Genomic DNA, 17,493 nt, shown 5'->3' with positions numbered 1-17,493 from the left:
GTGTTAGCTGTGAGCTACAGTAAATATTAGCTCTGTTTACCAGGTTTAAGTCCTGTTAGCCTTGTTGCACATCTGTACCACACACCAGCCCTGTTAGCTTGTGCAAACACTTAGCTGAGTTATGTAAGTGTTAGCCCTGTTTTAGCAGTGTGCTAACAAGATATTAGCTGTTTACCTTATCTTGGCTGTGTTTCAAGTCTGTGCTATCCATATAGGCTAATAGCCCTGTGTTAGCTATGTGCTAACCTTATATTAGCTATGTTTACCATGTGTTAGTCTTGTTCTATTGTGTACTAACCAGGTGTTAGCCCTATTTTAACACCTAGCAATGTTAGCCAGGTGTTAGCCCTGCTGTGGCTGTATGCTAAACAACTATTAGCAATGTCTACCAGATGCTAGCTCCGTGTTAGCTGTGTGCTAACTAAATACTAGCTGTGTTTACCTGATGTTAGCCCTGTGTTAGCCTTGTGCTCAATGTGTGCTATCCATACACTGACTTTGTTAGGCCGGCTTTGCCCTGGGTTAGCAGTGTGCTAACAGGTATGTTGGCTAGATGTTTGGTGTATGCCAAACACATATTTACCAAATGATGAACATAAGTTTGCTCGGTGGTAACCACAGCTAGTATTAGCCTTGTGCTGTGTGTGTGTGGCCACGTTAGGCTTATGCTAGCCCTGTGTTCAGCGTCTGCTAGCCACATGCTAACTATATGATAGCACTGCTTCAGATTCACAACTATCCACAAGACCAGACGCTCACAGCTGCTGCACAGTCACAGCCAATCACAGTGCTCCAATACAAAGCACAGGGCGTTTAGCAGAGGGCGATTGGTCGTTAGAGCTCAGGGAGGGTTTCTACTGGTGGTTGGCGCTGAGGGAGGGTTCTCATTGGCCAGTTTAAATAGTGAGTTCAGACTGAGGTGAGAGCAGGAAGATGTTGACATCACTCCAAAATAAACATACACACACGCTCACATGCTCGCGCACACGCACGCACACACGCACACGCACACACACACACACACACACACACACACAGGTATTTACTGTCACAGGTTTCCTGTTTCATCAGGATTTTTTTCTCGTGTAACATTGTTTTGTGGTTATGAGGTGAAGGTTTTCAGGGTTTGATGGTCTCGATGTGAACAGCGACGGGACTGAACCATTTTTTAACCTATTTTACATCTTTTCAGGTTCAGTCGCCATGGTAACAAACAAACAAACAAACGGAGAAAACTGACAACAGTCAATCAAAAAACACACCGATCGATTAGCATAATAGATCACTGTTACTGGGGTCAGGAAGTCGGGTGGGGGCATGCTTGGCTTCTTCCTGGTAGCTGATTGGTCGACTTGTGTGTCAAAGAGAACCAATCACAGACGGGCAGGGAAGATTTTGTTTTCTGATTGGTTCCAGCCAATCAGCTGAATCTCTCAGAGCTGCCGTCTGTTGTCGTCCTGGCGGCCTATTGGTTGAGGGAAGAATGGGGGAGGGGGAAGGGGAGGGGGAGGGGCTCAACTGGCCTTGTGTTTAACACGCACACATAACATACAAACACACACACAGACACACACACATACATACACACAGTGTGGCCAGTCCAACAGGTGTAAACAGTAGAAAAAGATTCTTATTGAACTGCTCAGTGTCATCATCATCATCATCATCATCATCATCATCATCATTGTCAATATGATTATTATCACTCTTCCAGTATGCAGCTCGTTCATGGCACAGAACTAAAATCTTGACAGTAAACCCTCTGTCTGTCTGTACATGTCATTAGGGATGCTCCGATCAGTATCAGCTGATAATCATTGACTTGATCTATGTCTTAAAACTGAATCCAACATGGCTGCCTGTTCTCCAACGTTAGGGCTGGGTATCCTTTCAAATGTGTATATTAACCTCATTCTTGAGGGCGCTACTGTAGAAATGATAATGGGTGCAACTTCCTGTGAGTAAGGTAGTTCGTCACATTGACCCTATGGTTAGCCTCAGCGCCAATCATGTTCACCTTCAGTTTAGCAAATGCTGCTAACGTCAAACATTATGCTAAAATGTCCTTGTACCCAGACTGAGCTAAATTTGTGGTTTCAACAGCAGTGTGTTAACGGCCGTCACAGTTTCCATCGCCAGCCTACGGAGAGGAATAGTTTGACACCAGTCCCATAAAATACCAGTTACACTGCATCAAAAAAATAAAAGGCACGGTCCTTTTAATGAATCAATATGGCACGTGATTTGTCCCGTATATTCATGCACACCCTTCTCTAACACATAGCACACGATTGGAATGACACAAGAATAAAACCAAAAGAGTTTCGAGAGCGGAGAAGTATTAAATTAGAATTTGCGGGAAAGAATGACACCTAGAACGACAGTCTGCTGCTAAATTCGATGTTATATTTCTCTCAGTAGAACTCTGATTTAATAAATCAGCAGCTATAAAAATGTGTCAACTATGTCGTTAAGGCAGAGGAGTGGAGCGTTGGCTGTTAAACATCATGTTATACATTATATACATGTATTATATATACATTTACGTGGAGCTAAAGTTAATATTGAATTATGTTAAATGTTCACCGCATCTGTTATTGAAGTAGATGTTACTGTATGCTAGCTCCGGTTCTGTTATATGAAACATGTTAACGTAGCAAGGCAAGCCAATCGCTAACATGTTTGGTTAAAAAAGAAAACAATGACTGCTTTGAGATAACAGAGATATGATCACGTTATCATGTCAGGAAAGAGGATTAGCGTACCATTAGCTTATCGTTACCACTGGAAAAAGCCAGTTCCACTCAACTCAAGAAGTTGTGCCCATGATTCACGCATTGGTATTATTGGGGCTAGGAATAAGGTGGATACTAGCGCCATAAAAAACAACCTTTAGTTTGAGATATATGAACATGTTTTTTTAACAGGAATCCAGCCTAAAATTATGTTTCGAAAACAATTTTACAACGTCCATTTAGTAGCTGTTTTTTTTTTGTGATTAAACTTAGTTTGCCCAGTTGTCATGGAATAAATTCCAAGTTCTCACTTTTTCTAAGCAATTTAAAGACTTTTTGCCATGTTGACTCAAAAATGCACAATGGTGCTAGTCTGATAGCATGCTACAAGCTAATTGGGATTTTTGGGTTATTTTATGGAGGATTTCATTTTTTTGTACATCTGAGGAGTACCTCACATGTCAGAATTAAACTCAAGCAGCTACATCTATTTGTGATTTTATGGATTCTATAAATTCTTATCCTCACCTGAACTACACCAAATCCTTACCAAACACCATCCACGTCTAATCTTTAATTAATCTTCTGCCTGACCCAACCCTCTGTACCAATAAAGGTACTTCTAACCATAACGTGAGGAATATCAAGGTTAAGACTTTGACATAATTCAGTGTTTAAGAACAGAAACCAGTCAGTGATCAGTATCAGTTTGGACAAAGACATCGACCCTCTACAGGCTGATCGGAGCATCCCTAGTTTACTAGACATTGGACTGTTTGTCCATCAGCAGGTTCTAGATTCTGGAGTCCCATCAGTCTTTGTGCTGCTGAGGTCCTTGGCCAGTACAACCAAAAGCCATGGTTGTGATTCTCGTAACACCAGATGGACCTGGAGCCTCAGTTCTGGACTCGCAGAATCACTGGTGAAGGTTCTGTCTTAGTACCCACAATTCTATGACCATTACAACTATGAACAAGAACCATGTGTTGGACTGGTGGCTGTGGCTCAAGCTTCAGTTGGACCAGTACCCATGGTTCTGTCACCACTAAGACAAGAACCCACATGTCTTAAACCAGTAAGACCATTAGCTGTGGCTTCATTGGGACCATGGCTCTGTAACCACTAAGACCAGAGCCCATGTGTCTTGGACCAGTAAGATCACTAGCTATGGCTCTGGTTTCAGGGGAATCAGTAGCCTTGATTCTCTAACCACTTAGACCAGAACCTATGTCTTTTACCAGTAAGACCAGTGGCTCTGGCTTCAGCAATTCTAGGCTTGTAGAACCAGTAACCATTAATCTTAAACCAGTAAAACCACTGACTGTGGCTCTAGCTTCAATAGAATCAGTAGCCATGGCTCTGGGCAAGTTGAACCAGTACCCATTAATTCCCAGCCCAATAAACCAGTAGATCTGGCTGTGGTTCCAGTAGGATCAGTAGTTATAGTTCTGGTTCCAGTGACACCAGTAGGACCAGTATGCAGAACTGGTTCAAGTGAAAAGGTGAAGAGTTACTCCGGTCCATCAGTGTGCTTTCAGGCTGCTTCAGCAGTTCAAAGGTCAAACTTTAGTGGTCAAAGTTCATCCAGAGGGTGTTTGTAGCACCATGGGGCGTCCACTCTGAACCAGTTCGGACGGGTCTAAACCAGTTTAATTCAACTTTGCTGTATTGTTCTCCTTGTTGACCTCTCCAGTCCAGTTTGATTAGAACCGGTTTAATCCAGTTTTATCCACTTTTTGTCTGCTATAAGGAATTATTATTCACCTGACCCATCCCAAGCCCCGCCCCCAACCCTTCTCCTGGTTGGCTCCACTTGATTGGACCACCATCCTCTCCCTGGCCAGTGGAGAGCTCCGATGGTCCCAGCTCACTACCGATTTGCTGAGGGGAGTGGCTGCTGTTGGTTGTACCGTCAGTGTGATTGGCCAGCAGGGTGGTGGAGGAGGTGGGGTTTCGGCTGATAACAAGCTCGAGGTGGTTTGGAGACTCGGCGATCAGTGGAACAACGAGGCAGCAGTCAAAGTCCCTGGTGCGCACGTGGTTAATCTGGAAGACATAAGAGGTATATGGTTTAAATACCTGAATACAGAGGTGCTAACGCAGCTATAGATACTCCTGTTTTTGTACCTGTAGTATCCGGTCATAGGCTTGGAGGCCGCCCCGCTCTGCTGGGCCTCCCGGTCGGATGTTGTTGACGTAGACGCCACGGTCCAACATACCATCAGACACACTGAAACCAAAATCTTCCAGATCTGAGGCCTTCTCGAGAGTCAGCTACAAACACAGACACACACTCTGTTAGAATCACAACAGGTAGATGAACATCTAGTCACCTTAAAGTGTCAAAGAACCTGTTTACACTTGGTTTTAAAATACATTTTGGGTGATCATATCACAAGTAGACAGTACTAAATACAAGTGTAAAAGACCACCAAGACCCATGGTGATCTGATCATTCAAACCACTTGCAGAGGTGAGCCGGGATGCATTTGTCCAGATATCTTGCACTGTAAATGCTAATGCCTCCTGATGCAGCCCGGACACGGAGATAACAGGAATGTGTGTCATCATCATCAGGATCATCAGAAAATGAACCATTTTTCGTCGTCCTTCGCTCCTTTGCAAGTTGCAAATGACTCTGTCCTGTCAATCTAGGTTGGAATTGCCCATAGATGTATTTTAGTTCTTGAAACCTTTTTGATTTCTTGATTAGCCCGTGCTTAATAATTGTACGCAGGTGGTCAGCTTGAAACCTTGGAGACGCATGATAGACACAGATGTGAAAGGTGATGTGTTCGGCCCACCAAAACACATTTTGAAACCAATGTAATCAGTGTCAGAGGGTCAAATGTTACCTTGTGGAGTTCCACAGGGTTCTGATTTAGGATCTCATTGACTTCCTGCCTCATCTTCCTCATGGCAAAGGCTCGACGCTGCGGGTCAGAGGGCAAGGTGTTGGACCGAGGGGTCACCTGAAAAAAGGTACGGGAATGATTCTTCAAAGAGATACAAACACTTTTAAGATGTGACAAAATATAAGACGAGTGTAACAAAGTGTGAGGTCAGAGGTCAGGTTACCTGTGGTTTGGAGTTACTGCGTTCCTGGAAGCTTGCCTGGCGTCCCAGTGTGCTGCGTAGGGGGGTGGGGTCATGGTTCAGACTGAGAGTGGAGCCTGACATGATGGTTGCCTGGAGAAATTCATTCAAAATATCCAATCACAGAGAGCCAATCAACAATAAAACAGTCTGTTAGATTCATCAAAAAAACATGAAGGTCAAAGGCATCCTGGGAGTCCGACCTTTGAGCTGCGATGATCACACCAGGACAAGAGAGGCCTCTACTGACAGGATCTACTAACAGACTCCATTGTTACTTCTCCTTGTGACATCTACTTATTTCTACTGGCAGATTCTGCTGTTGTTCCTGACTCTCTATTTCAAGGATCTACCCTTGTTTCCACAGACAGGATCTACTGATGGAATCTATTGCTTTTTCTGTTGACCAGATCTTTTGATAGTTAAGCCCAGCATACACTGTACGATTTTTGACCGGATTTGACCCGATTTTTGAGACGCACGACGTGCCGACGCTCGGGCCGGATTTCCGCTTCGTCGTGCGTCTTTTGCCGTGCAGTGTACGGGGGGGCAAGGGTCGATCATCTGTTCCAGAACCACATTCGGACGGTCGGATGAATTTCTGACATGTCAGAAATTTTGGTCGACCGGCACAGACATTCGCACAGTTGAAGCAGAGCCACGAGCTGATTCGCCAATGTCTGTGCATTTATCCCTTGCTGCGCCTGCGCGAAGACATAGATCACCATGGCGACGTGTCGGTGGACTGTAAATATGGAGGCCAGGGTGGTTGAGCTGTGGCAACAGTATGAGTGCCTGTTCGACGTTTCTTCTTCCACCTACCACGACCGCTATCAACGAGAGAAACGCTGGCAGGAGACAGCCAATATTCTTCAGCTGCCTGGTAAGTTTTTTCTGCTCTCATTTTCAAGCAAGTGCAACAAACATACAAGCTAGCGCGCTAGACGAGGTACAACACACACACACACACACACACACACACACACACACACACACACACAGAGGGTGCACCCGGCTGTAGCCGGCTTACCTCCAACTCTCGTTGTAAAACGGACAAACCATACTGTCCACCTCTCTCAAGCCATCTGCGAGTCCATATGCACCGACACCTCTTCTTTTTGGACGTTTCGGCACACAGTATAGCGCAAATCATCAAAGCAAACCGCTTGTCCTGCTTCGTTGGCAACATCTGCACTTCCGGAACAAATCAGAGCTTTCAAATGTAACGTTATCTTTATTGACAGCTGTCAACGGGCCCGACAGCAGGGGCCGACGAGTCGTTTTCACCCGTACAGTGTGAGCTCTCTGATCGTGCTTGATGATCGGAACGTACAGTCTGAGCACATAAATCGTGGGCTTTGGCCGCACATCGCAGACGATTCACTCGTACAGTGTATGCTGGGCTTTATGGATACTGCAGTGATCTACTCCTGTTTCAACTGACAGGATCTAGCAATAGATTCTATTGTTTCTTCTTCTGATGGGATCTATCCCTGTTCTGCTGTCAGATTCTACTGCTGTTTCTGACTGTTGTTGCTTCTGACTTTCTGATTTCTATGATCTACTGTTCTTCTTTGGACTCGATCTACTTGTCTCAACTGACAAGATCTACCGATAGAGTCCACCATTTATTTTTTCTTTGTGGGATTTACTGCTGTTCTACTGACAGGTCTTTCTGCTGTTTTCGACTTTGGTTGTTTCTGACTCTAAGATCTACCTTTGTTCCTGAGGGCAGCATCTACTGACAAGATCTACTCTTGTCTTTACTGACAGAATCTGCTAACAGCTTGCATTTTGGGATCTACTGACAGGTTCTACTGCTGTTTCTGACTGTTGTTTTTTCTGACTTCCTGTTGTTAGGATTTAACATGTCTGAGTGTGTCTCTATCCCAAGTCTTCTCACATCACTCAACACCCCTCAGCCAATCAGAATCAAGGACTTATCAGACACATGCATGACTTGACAGATCTGCTTCATGACTGGCAAAACAAACTACCCATCAGGCCTTGCACAAGCTCTCCCAGCATGCCTTGCTCAAACTGCCATGCCCAGTGCAACATGACTCTGCCACGTGATTGGTCAGAAGCTGGGTGATGTCACTAAAATGTCACAATGACGTCACCATGGTCTGTGTAGCGCTGCTGCTGGGGTGCGGTTAGAGTCACATTCAAAAGAACAGCTAACATGTCTGATGTTTGACAACGCTAAACGTCTTCAACAGTGACAGAGAGGAAAGAGGAGAGGACAGGAGGAGAGTTAGTAGTGGAGGAGGAGGAGGAGGAGGAGGAGGAGGGGGAGGATACCAGAGTGAGGAGGTGCGTTTCCTGTCCAGACTCCTGGAAGAGAAGGAGTCAGTTCTCTTTTCAGCTTCTTTTCTCAACGTTTACCACTGCATTTCCAACAAACATGGAGTTCTTTCAGCATGAGAAGGATGTATACTCTTACTACTGGGAGAAGCACCTCGAATTTTAACTTAAGTAAAAGTAGTAATACAAAAAGAACACTCCGTTACAAGTAAAAGTCCTACATTCAAATTTTTACTGAGTAAAAGTACAAAAGTATTGGCATTAAAATATACTACACTTGGCCGCTGGATTTTACGTCAACCTCGCCGCCATATTGGAGAGGGCAAAGGTCAGAGGTCAGCTGTGGTTACTGCTGTCACTGCTCCTGTAACTACCAGGACTAACCCTACTACTCCTGTGTCTAACAGCACTACTCACCTCCAGCTCTCTGAGGATGCCGCTCTGCCCACAGGTCTCCAGATCCTCCAGAGCCTGAGACCAGAAGTTCTCCTCCTGGTCTGGTTCTGTCCCATCATGACCCACAGTGAACCTGAGGGAAAGGTCAGAGGTCAGCCAATCAGAACGAAGAACATCATGATGGGTGCACACCTCATACACACACACACACACACACACACACACACAGAGGAGACTGGTGAAGAACAGGTCATGCTGGTGAGCGCTGTGAGGGACGACGTGGAGCGACGACATACACATTCATCAGGTGTATGTGTCAGTGAGGCAGGGGTTAAAGGTCACCAGGTGACACAGGACTGTGAGGAGGGGGGGGGGGGGGGGTTAAAAGTCACCAGGTGACACAGGACTGTGTGGGGGGGTTACAGGTCAAAGGTCAGTGTGGTACCTGCTGTCAGTGATTAGACCGCTGGGCAGATTACAGGCTCTGCAGACAGAGACACACTGCTGTTACTGCTGTTAGCTCGCTGCTAGCAGCTCCCACTGATTTGAATAAGGAATGCTAACACGCTAATGGAAGTGTAGGAATCAGAACTTCCTAAGGCATCAAACTCATTTTTAATTATTTTGTCCTCCTTTGCCATGATTTCCAGACCACTTCGATTCCTCTTCCACAATCTGATCAGTCTGATCGAGTACACATTTAAGGCCAAGAATTTAAAAACACCTCAGCAAAAGACATTCAAACTCAATTTTCTCGTTCTTCCTGAACGATTCAGTGTCTGTGCAGATTTTTATACCTGCATACAGTGTTTTCTCGAGGCACCTTCAGTCATTCCATTTACTTTCAGATCGATTTATTCCTTTATCTATATCTGACGACATCACATCAATCCATTATTTGCCCAGTTTTTAAAACGCATTAATCAAATTTAAAAAATCCCTCAGAAATATTAGTTCCTTTGAATATTATTCGATCTTGTTACTGTTTGTTACCGCGGCCATTATTGTTTTCTTTATACGCGATTCTCGTAACTTTTCTCCTGAATCATTTTGCAGACATTGACTCTCTCTTACCCTCCAAGCGGTGGGCGGTCCCAGTCATCGTCACTCAGGCCCAGATCTGACAGAGGATTGGCTCTCTGGCGGGTGGAGGAAGATGATTGGCTGTTGGTTGTCTTGGCGTTGCGCCACTCGTGGAAAGTGTACGGAGACGACTGAAATGGTGGAGCTACACACACACACAGATATTTTATTAGTAGCAGTCCTGACTTAATACTTCAGAAGGTCAAAGGTCAGAGGTCAGCTTCTAACCGGGGGTGGTGAAGCTGCTGTCCATGTTGGATCCGTCCCAGGACTCCACGGCGCTGTCGACAGACGGCAGCGTGCTGAATGCTCGCTGGCTTGACAGAGGCGCGACCATGACAACGGGCTCGTCCACCCCGTCCTGGTGCTCGTGGACAAGCCCCGCCCCCAGGCCTGGACCAATCACACAGGACTTTGGGCTCGACACTAACGAGAGATGAAACGTTTTTATGACTTAGAAAACTGAACGTTTAGTTTTGTCTGTTGCCTGTTTATCATCTCACACACACACACACACACACACACAGATGGACTGGTCATCGTGAGCAATTTGGGGTCCAGTGTCTTGCTGGGACGACCCGCTCTGGCTCCTCAGCCATGTGTGTATAAGTGTGTGTCAGTGTGTATGTAAGTGTGTGTACGTACGCTCTCCCTGCTTCTTGATCTTCAGTGTGACCGTCTCTCCGGCCTGTTGCAGCAGGCTGATGGCTTCGCTCAGAGGTTTCCCCTTCAGACTGCTGCTGTTGATCGCCAGGATACGATCGCCTACATGGATCGCACCGGTCCTACAGCACACACACACACACACACACACACACACACACACACACACACACACGAAGAAATACACAAAAAGTCAGGGTTAGGGCGTCCTTGAGTTCTCCTGAGTTATCCTGTGAACGGCTGCACATACTCACCATTAATGATTCTTTATTTTTGCAAGACTTTATTTATTTGTCTTTTCTCTTGCTGTGTTTATTGAGACTGTTACAACAGAAACCTGATTCATATTTCTGCAGCAACACATGACATGATTTCACCTGATAACACTATTAAAATACAACTTAATGTCAAACAGTCTCAGAACATCAAATAAAATTTATTATACAAGTATTTGCTCCTAATCTGTTGAAGAAATCTGAACACAATCTACAATTTCAACCTGATAACAGTTACAGAATAAAATCAAAAGTAAAATAAAATAGAAAATAAAGTAATCCTAAATAAATTACATTAAACTGTAATAAAATAAAAGTGCTATTTATTGTCAGCAGCAGAGGGCGTCACTCTCCACTTCATTCTGATGTGAAAACACCTGACGCTGTTTAACAGGCTGTTTCAGTGTAAAATAAAAAGGTTAGTCTTGTTCAAATGTCAATTCTAATGTTTAAATGTTTAAGTTATTATTATTTTCTCTCATTACTTTACAGTGAAGCAATTTTTTAATTCTTTTTTTTTTTTAAATTCCATATTAATTATTATTCCTACACTTACTTCTCTTATTATTATATATTCTATTGCACATTAGCCCTTAAGCTCATCCTCAACAGTGCACCACACCCTGCACACACTGCATGACTGTGACAGATTAACCGTTTGAATCTTGACCCTGGATTAAAGTGTGAGAGTGATGTAACAGTAGAGAGTATGTGTACCTCTCAGCCAGCCCTCCTTTGCTCAGTGAGGAGATGATGATGGGGTCGAAGGGCTCCTCTGTGCCTGAGATGGTGATTCCCAGCGGGCCTCCGTACCTCTGCAGCTCCACCGTGTAGATGATGCTGCCGGACACTTCCTGTTCATCTGAAACAATCAGTGAAGGTTCGTCGCTGCAGGATTGTTTCGCTGGTTCGTTTTTAGATGTCTTTGAAACAACTCAGGGACCGGCGGCACAGAAAAACCTTCAGTTTTCTCCTCAAGTATGACACTTAGCTGAGGACTTACATGAGGGTGGTGCACGGAAACCCTTAAAAGGTTTTTCATTAGTTAAGGAAAATGTTAAGGCATTAAAAGAGATTTGACGGCAGTAGAGTTCTACAGTTTGTTTGCTTGCACTCGCGTTTTCATCCCTGTTATCGACTCACAAAGAAGCCTACAGGTCAAGAAAATGACAGAAGAAAAGAGGAAAACGATAAAAGACAGCACGTACTAAAAAGTAAATTTGATATGCAAATATCAGCGAACAGAAAACGACGACTGTCGAGGAAACTGATATAAGTTAAATCTATAGAGTAAAACCAAAAGCGTATCCACTGTGTTCTGCCCGTTAGGAAACACTCTTCAAGGGAAGCGTTCAGTTTCCTCATTCATCACCACAACACAGACATGTCGCAGCTTAGAAAGAGTCAGAGATACCTTAAGTTTTCTTTCTTACTTAGGCTGCTGAGGTCTGTTAAGGGATTTGTGTAGTGTGAGACTGAGATAAGGAGAAAACCCAAATACAACACTTTATGGAAACCTTCAGAAGACCTGAGGTTGTTTTGTGCCGCTGATTTTAAGGGAACCCTAACTCACACTTTAAGAAAAACCTTAAGGGGTTTTGTGCAACTGGCCCCAGGTCCTTAAGGAGATCATTGGGATGTTTGGTGACATTCAAGGAGGATCTGAAAAGTCCTTGAACATATTAAAGGGGTTTGATTCCTTTTCAGACCATGCTGCATTCACAGACACTAAACCTGCACGAGTAAGACAAAAAAAACCCATTTAATTCTCTCTTCACGCACCCACTAAGGGTGAAACGCACCCCTCACTGTGCTGCCGAGCAAACAGCGCCTCGGTGCTCCTGTGCCATTTACATGTATTTAAATGAGGTAATATAATTTACACTTGGTGCAAAATTGGGCCGTTTCTATGCAAATGAGCCTCGCTGCACAAACAGCTCAATTTACAAAGATCAGCACTAACAGCCACGCGCAGTTACAGCCAAATTATACGAGTCCTCAGAGAGTTGGTGAGAGCTGGAGTGCATTTATACGGAGTGTCACCCTTTCTCTGTGTTACGTTTAAAGTTCTTGGATGAAGTTTTGAGGAACACCTCGGTACCGCGTCGGTCTGAACCTGCAGCTCGCTGTTTTCTTTCTTTCTGTCAGTGTTCACGGCACAAAGGTGACATTTATACTTTGCCACATGAATTACTGCATCAAATGTTGCCTTGCTTTGATGATTAAGGTTTAAGTCTCTACCTGTGTGATGTGTGAACAGTGCTCTGAAAGTCGTGCAGTGTGAACTTAAAGCCGTCAGATAACTGTCGTGACGAACAATTATCAAACGGCAGAAGATAAAATACAAGCGCCTCAAAGTAGAACAACTGTACGTGGTTACGTTCCACAGCTGTTTGGAGACAGCTGGTGAATTAAAGTAGCACCAGGACACAGTTGAAAGTCTCATTACTGACCTCTAGAGGACGCAGCTGTCATTACAGCCCACAGTACACAACACTATCTAACAGCAGCAGGACGATCTGCAGTGATGGCAGTAAATAAACCTTCATACCTGAGTTGTCTTCGTCTTTTCGTATCTTCAGCTTGACGAGCTCCTCACACTGCTGCAGGATCTGAACGGCTTCCTCCATCGAGCAGTTCTCCACGCGGATGTTATCGATGGCGAGCAGCTTGTCTCCGAGCTCCAACGTCCCCGTCCTGAAGAAATAAAACACCAAAACATGAGGACAGAGACATCTATGTCCTGTAACGTCCCCCCACTGTGAAGATATGTATCTGTAGTAAACAGATGCTACCTGCTGCCTGAAACACATTTTCTGCTTCACACTCCAAAACACATGACCTACAAAACACACACACACACTGACCTGGACTGTTAGCCTAATTAACCATCTACAGACAGCTGACTGAGCTTCAACACAGCTGACACTCTGCTGTCTGCAGTGGAACAAAGTAACTAAGTACATTTACTCTGAACGTACAGTTTTGAAGTACTCATTTTCTGCTACTTCGTACTTCTACTCTTCTCCTACAGTTCTCTGACAGTACACACTCAGTGGGCACTTCAGTAGATACACTCATAGAGTCTGATGTGACACAATCAAACAGCCGTGCGTGAATTCTGATATGCGACCAACGCACTGACGGCAGTGAACAAGGAAGCAGTCCTAATTGCGGTGGTGGGTGGGTCACAACTAAACGGACTTTGGCCCAGGACTTTCACCTGGAGTCACGTGTTCAGATCAGTGTGAACTCTGAGTCATTTTAAGGTTTTGAGAGACGTCCTCACCATGTTTCTCACAGACCTAACCTCAGTAACTTTACATAAATCACCTCACTGTACATTAAAGACGTAACGTCATTTGTGGGGCGCAAATTTGTAGGATATCGTACGAACCGTTCTCTGAGAATACGTTGACCAAGTGAGGCAGCCAGTGAGTTATACATATAAATATATATGTGTCATGAGTGGGGACCAGCGGAGCAGTGAGGCAACCACCCGCCATCCGCCAGAGCTCCACCTGCAGATTGTACAGGTCGAAGGCGACAGTGAAGCCAGATGAGGAAGTGTCTAGAGTCGGCTTTGCTGCCGTCTGATATAAAGGCATCAATATTAAACTGAGACTGATTCATAACCGGTTAAAAACTCCTTGCAGTTGCGTTACGCTGGCCTCATATTAGCGAAGCGCACCAACTCGTCTGTCCAACTTCATGTTAACCAACTGGGCTGTTCACACAGGATGTGGTGTGGCGTCGAGCGCCCAGGCCAGCTCGTGATCTGCAGTGATAGTTTCGGCGTCTGGTCTGTTTTTTGCGTGACTGCTGACGGGCAGCTGTGCGACAATTAACCGATCGGGGTGCTTTTGCGTCCAGTGTGAACCTGGCGCTACATATCAGTCCACTTCCATGATTTGGTACAGTTGGTGCTCAAACCTGGTGTGAACTTTACCCGAGCACACGTAAATGAGCACGGTATGCCGAATCGTCCGCAGGTACGGCACAGTGTTCACAGTCAAACAAACTAGACTTTGGGGTCACGTGTGCTCTGAGCCCAGGTCTCTTCTGTGAAACCCCCAAAACACCGACCACTCCTGAATACCATCGCAGAGCTCGACTATAACTGTAGATGATGTGTGTTCGTATTTGGCAGCCAAGGACACGCCCACAGTTTGGTAGTAAGAGGGTGTCGACAGCTTGGGGTGCCGAAAAGAGAGCTAAAGGTTTTGCAAAGAGCTGTGCTGTCTGTGGCGTCACTGTCGGCCGCCATATATGACGGACACGCTGTGGCTACTGCGTCTGAGACCTGAGGACGTTGTTTCTAATGTGAGGAACGATGTCACTGGGCGACTGTGCTGCACCTTCAATGTGTGTGTGTGTGTGTGTGTGTGTGTGTGTGTGTGTGTACCTGTGTGCGACGCTGCCTTTCTTGATGTCAGAGATGATCAGAGGATCACCTGGTTTCCTGTTGGACGGAGCTGCAGACAGACAGAGAGACAGACAGAGAGACAGAGGACGTGTTACAGATGATTTCACACAGATAGAAAAGTTGAAACAGAAAACAGTAAATAATTCAGTGTTTACTCGTCCTCTACTCCACATGATTAAATGTTAAAAAGGAAAACTGAAATCAAAGCAGGTCGTTTAATATTGAACCGACAAATGTGTCTCACAGCGTGGCGACAGGAAGCAGTGATGTCATCACTCTTCAGAAATAAAACTTTCATCAGCGCATGTGATGTCACTCTGAGTCAGAGGTAGGATCAGACAACAACACTGTGACGAGCGCATCTGAAGAGCACGCTGGTGTGTTTATATAAAGTATTTATGAATGACTTCCTGTTTGTGTGTTTACTTACAGCTGATGGTGATTCCCAGCTCCACTCCGGGTTTCTTCGGGAGCTTCACGTGAAACGTTCCTGAACTGGGAATCACCGACTCTGAGACACAGAGACAGTTTCAGTTATTCTTCTTGAAAAAACATTTCAGGTCGTTGTTTACTGAGGTCGCCATGTTGCACCGCTGTGTCTCTACAGTTTCACATCAGCCGCTGTCGTTAGCAGCCCCTCCATGATGAGTGTGTCGGGAAAATGCTGATTTTTTTTAAGCGTGAAAGTGCTTTATTTAGTGTTTTTACCGGTTTAAATCACTTGGAGCCTCATTTATAAACACTGCGTACACACAAAAAGGGCTTGAAATGTTCGTACGCCACTTCCTAAGCGTTAATTATAGGCATGTAACGATATGTCGAATTTTGCGGTGTTGCGATAAAATAAATTCTCGATACCGTCGTGGGAATGCCACGGTAGTTATATAGCTGCGTTCTCCTACAGAGCCGGTAATATGACTGTGCGACTACATTCCCCATAATCCTTTGCGTGCAACTGCGCGCGCAGGTGAGAGCAGACTCGTGCAGCTCAGCCTCTCAGCCTCCAACTCTGACCCGTGCGTGACCGGAGGAAACAGCGAATAAAAGTAAGGAGACTGATTGTTTTTCTCTGTGGATTTTCTCCGCGACCATAGCGAGAAGCCACAAATATCACGTGAAACAGCGGAATCGTGGCTTTCCGACAAGACCAAGCACTTGTCGGTAGTCCAGTGTTTTCACAGCGAAAAAAAAGATAAAGTTACAGTTAAATGAAAACAAAACAGAGGTTGTCCTGTTCGGTCGCCCTGATCTGGTTCAGGTCCTTGCCAGCTCCCTGGGCCCACTGGCACCTCACATGGGACCCCACGCTAGGAATCTTGGTGTGATTATTGTTACTATTACCTCTCGCTTAGATTACTGCAACTCCCTGTACGTCTGCATTGAGCAGTCAGAGCTTAACCGCCTGCAGCTTGTTCAGAATGCAGCAGCTCGTCTCCTGACTGGGACAAAGAAACGCGAGCACATAACTCCGGTGCTCTCTTCACTTCACTGGCTTCCGGTTAGGTACAGGATTGATTTTAAGATTCTTCCATCTGTTTTTAAGTCTCTGAATGGGCTGGCTCCGGAATACCTATCTGACCTTGTTGAGGTGCATCGGCCCTCCAGAGCCCTCAGATCAGTGAATCAGATGGTCTTGAATGTTCCTCGATCACTCTTAAAAACTAGAGGAGATCGAGGTTTTGCAGTCGCGGCTCCCACTCTGTGGAACGCATTACCGTTGACTATGCGGACTGCGAATAGCCTCTCCACTTTTAAATCACTGATTAAGACTCACTTGTTCACCTTGGCCTTTGGTTGAGTACAGTCACCTCTACTGGGTCTGTTACCTTTGTTATATTTCACTGTAATAATGTTTTTTCTGTGGTGTTGTTTTTGCTTATTTTAACTGTAAAGCACTTTGGTTTGCTGTTGGCTCTTTTAAAGGTGCTATATAAATGAAGCTGACATTGACATTGACACTAAAATAATGTATAACAAAGCTTTTATACAGCTCTGCACACACATTACTTTTGGATGGATTACTCGTGAATGCAGGGTCGCACAGAAATGCCACGCATATCACATGAAAGCGCAGGAGCAGAGCTTTCCTCTCCTCATCTCCTGTTCTGAGAAAGTGTCAGGGTCTCCTTGATGTCAGGATTGTCAACCTGGCGTGAACAAACTGAGTGAATGTGTGTTTTTGAGTTTTTCTATGACTTCCAGGGAAATGGCTGGGCTGCTTTATTTATTTTGGTTTTCTTTTACACACACCTCTACCCACCTCTCTCTCTCTCTCCCTCTCTGTCTCTGTCTGTCTGTGAGTGAGGGATTGTGTGTTATTGAGTTTACATTATTTCTAATTTGTTAATTGTGTTGTCGTTGCAGGGTCTGATTGTTCTAAATTCTGTATATTTGATGAATATTAAGACGACTCTATCCTCATAATTTGATGTCTTTCAGATGACTTTCTAGTAATAGTACTACGCTACTTTTGTTCAGAGTAGGTTCAAAAATACTGAATGTTTCCATTTTC

At 44.9% G+C, this 17,493-nt stretch overlaps 1 protein-coding gene across 10 annotated transcripts in view; it reads right to left on the bottom strand.

The window, feature by feature from the left end:
- Positions 1-1,299: 1,299 nt before the first annotated feature.
- The window catches only part of grip1 (glutamate receptor interacting protein 1), an 88,899-nt gene continuing 72,705 nt past the window's right edge, over positions 1,300-17,493 (bottom strand). For 6 of the 10 annotated variants that reach the window (XM_049567448.1, XM_049567441.1, XM_049567443.1 and 3 more), the window contains 14 exons: positions 15,412-15,492; positions 14,961-15,030; positions 13,107-13,252; positions 11,273-11,417; positions 10,263-10,402; positions 9,846-10,043; positions 9,609-9,762; positions 8,980-9,018; positions 8,556-8,667; positions 8,136-8,168; positions 5,814-5,924; positions 5,591-5,707; positions 4,863-5,009; positions 1,300-4,781 (listed from right to left, as the gene is read on the bottom strand). In XM_049567448.1, the coding sequence (XP_049423405.1) occupies positions 4,479-4,781; positions 4,863-5,009; positions 5,591-5,707; positions 5,814-5,924; positions 8,136-8,168; positions 8,556-8,667; positions 8,980-9,018; positions 9,609-9,762; positions 9,846-10,043; positions 10,263-10,402; positions 11,273-11,417; positions 13,107-13,252; positions 14,961-15,030; positions 15,412-15,492 (1,796 nt within the window). In that variant the 3' untranslated portion in view covers positions 1,300-4,478. The remainder of the gene's footprint in view (positions 4,782-4,862; positions 5,010-5,590; positions 5,708-5,813; positions 5,925-8,135; positions 8,169-8,555; positions 8,668-8,979; positions 9,019-9,608; positions 9,763-9,845; positions 10,044-10,262; positions 10,403-11,272; positions 11,418-13,106; positions 13,253-14,960; positions 15,031-15,411; positions 15,493-17,493) is intronic. The other 4 variants (XM_049567450.1, XM_049567445.1, XM_049567446.1 and 1 more) reach the window with 3 other exon arrangements.

The sequence above is a fragment of the Epinephelus fuscoguttatus genome, linkage group LG22 (assembly GCF_011397635.1).
Source record: "Epinephelus fuscoguttatus linkage group LG22, E.fuscoguttatus.final_Chr_v1".
Classification (NCBI taxonomy): domain Eukaryota; kingdom Metazoa; phylum Chordata; class Actinopteri; order Perciformes; family Serranidae; genus Epinephelus; species Epinephelus fuscoguttatus.
Note: the sequence above shows the minus strand (reverse complement) of the source record. Positions and strands in the feature narration are given on the sequence as shown.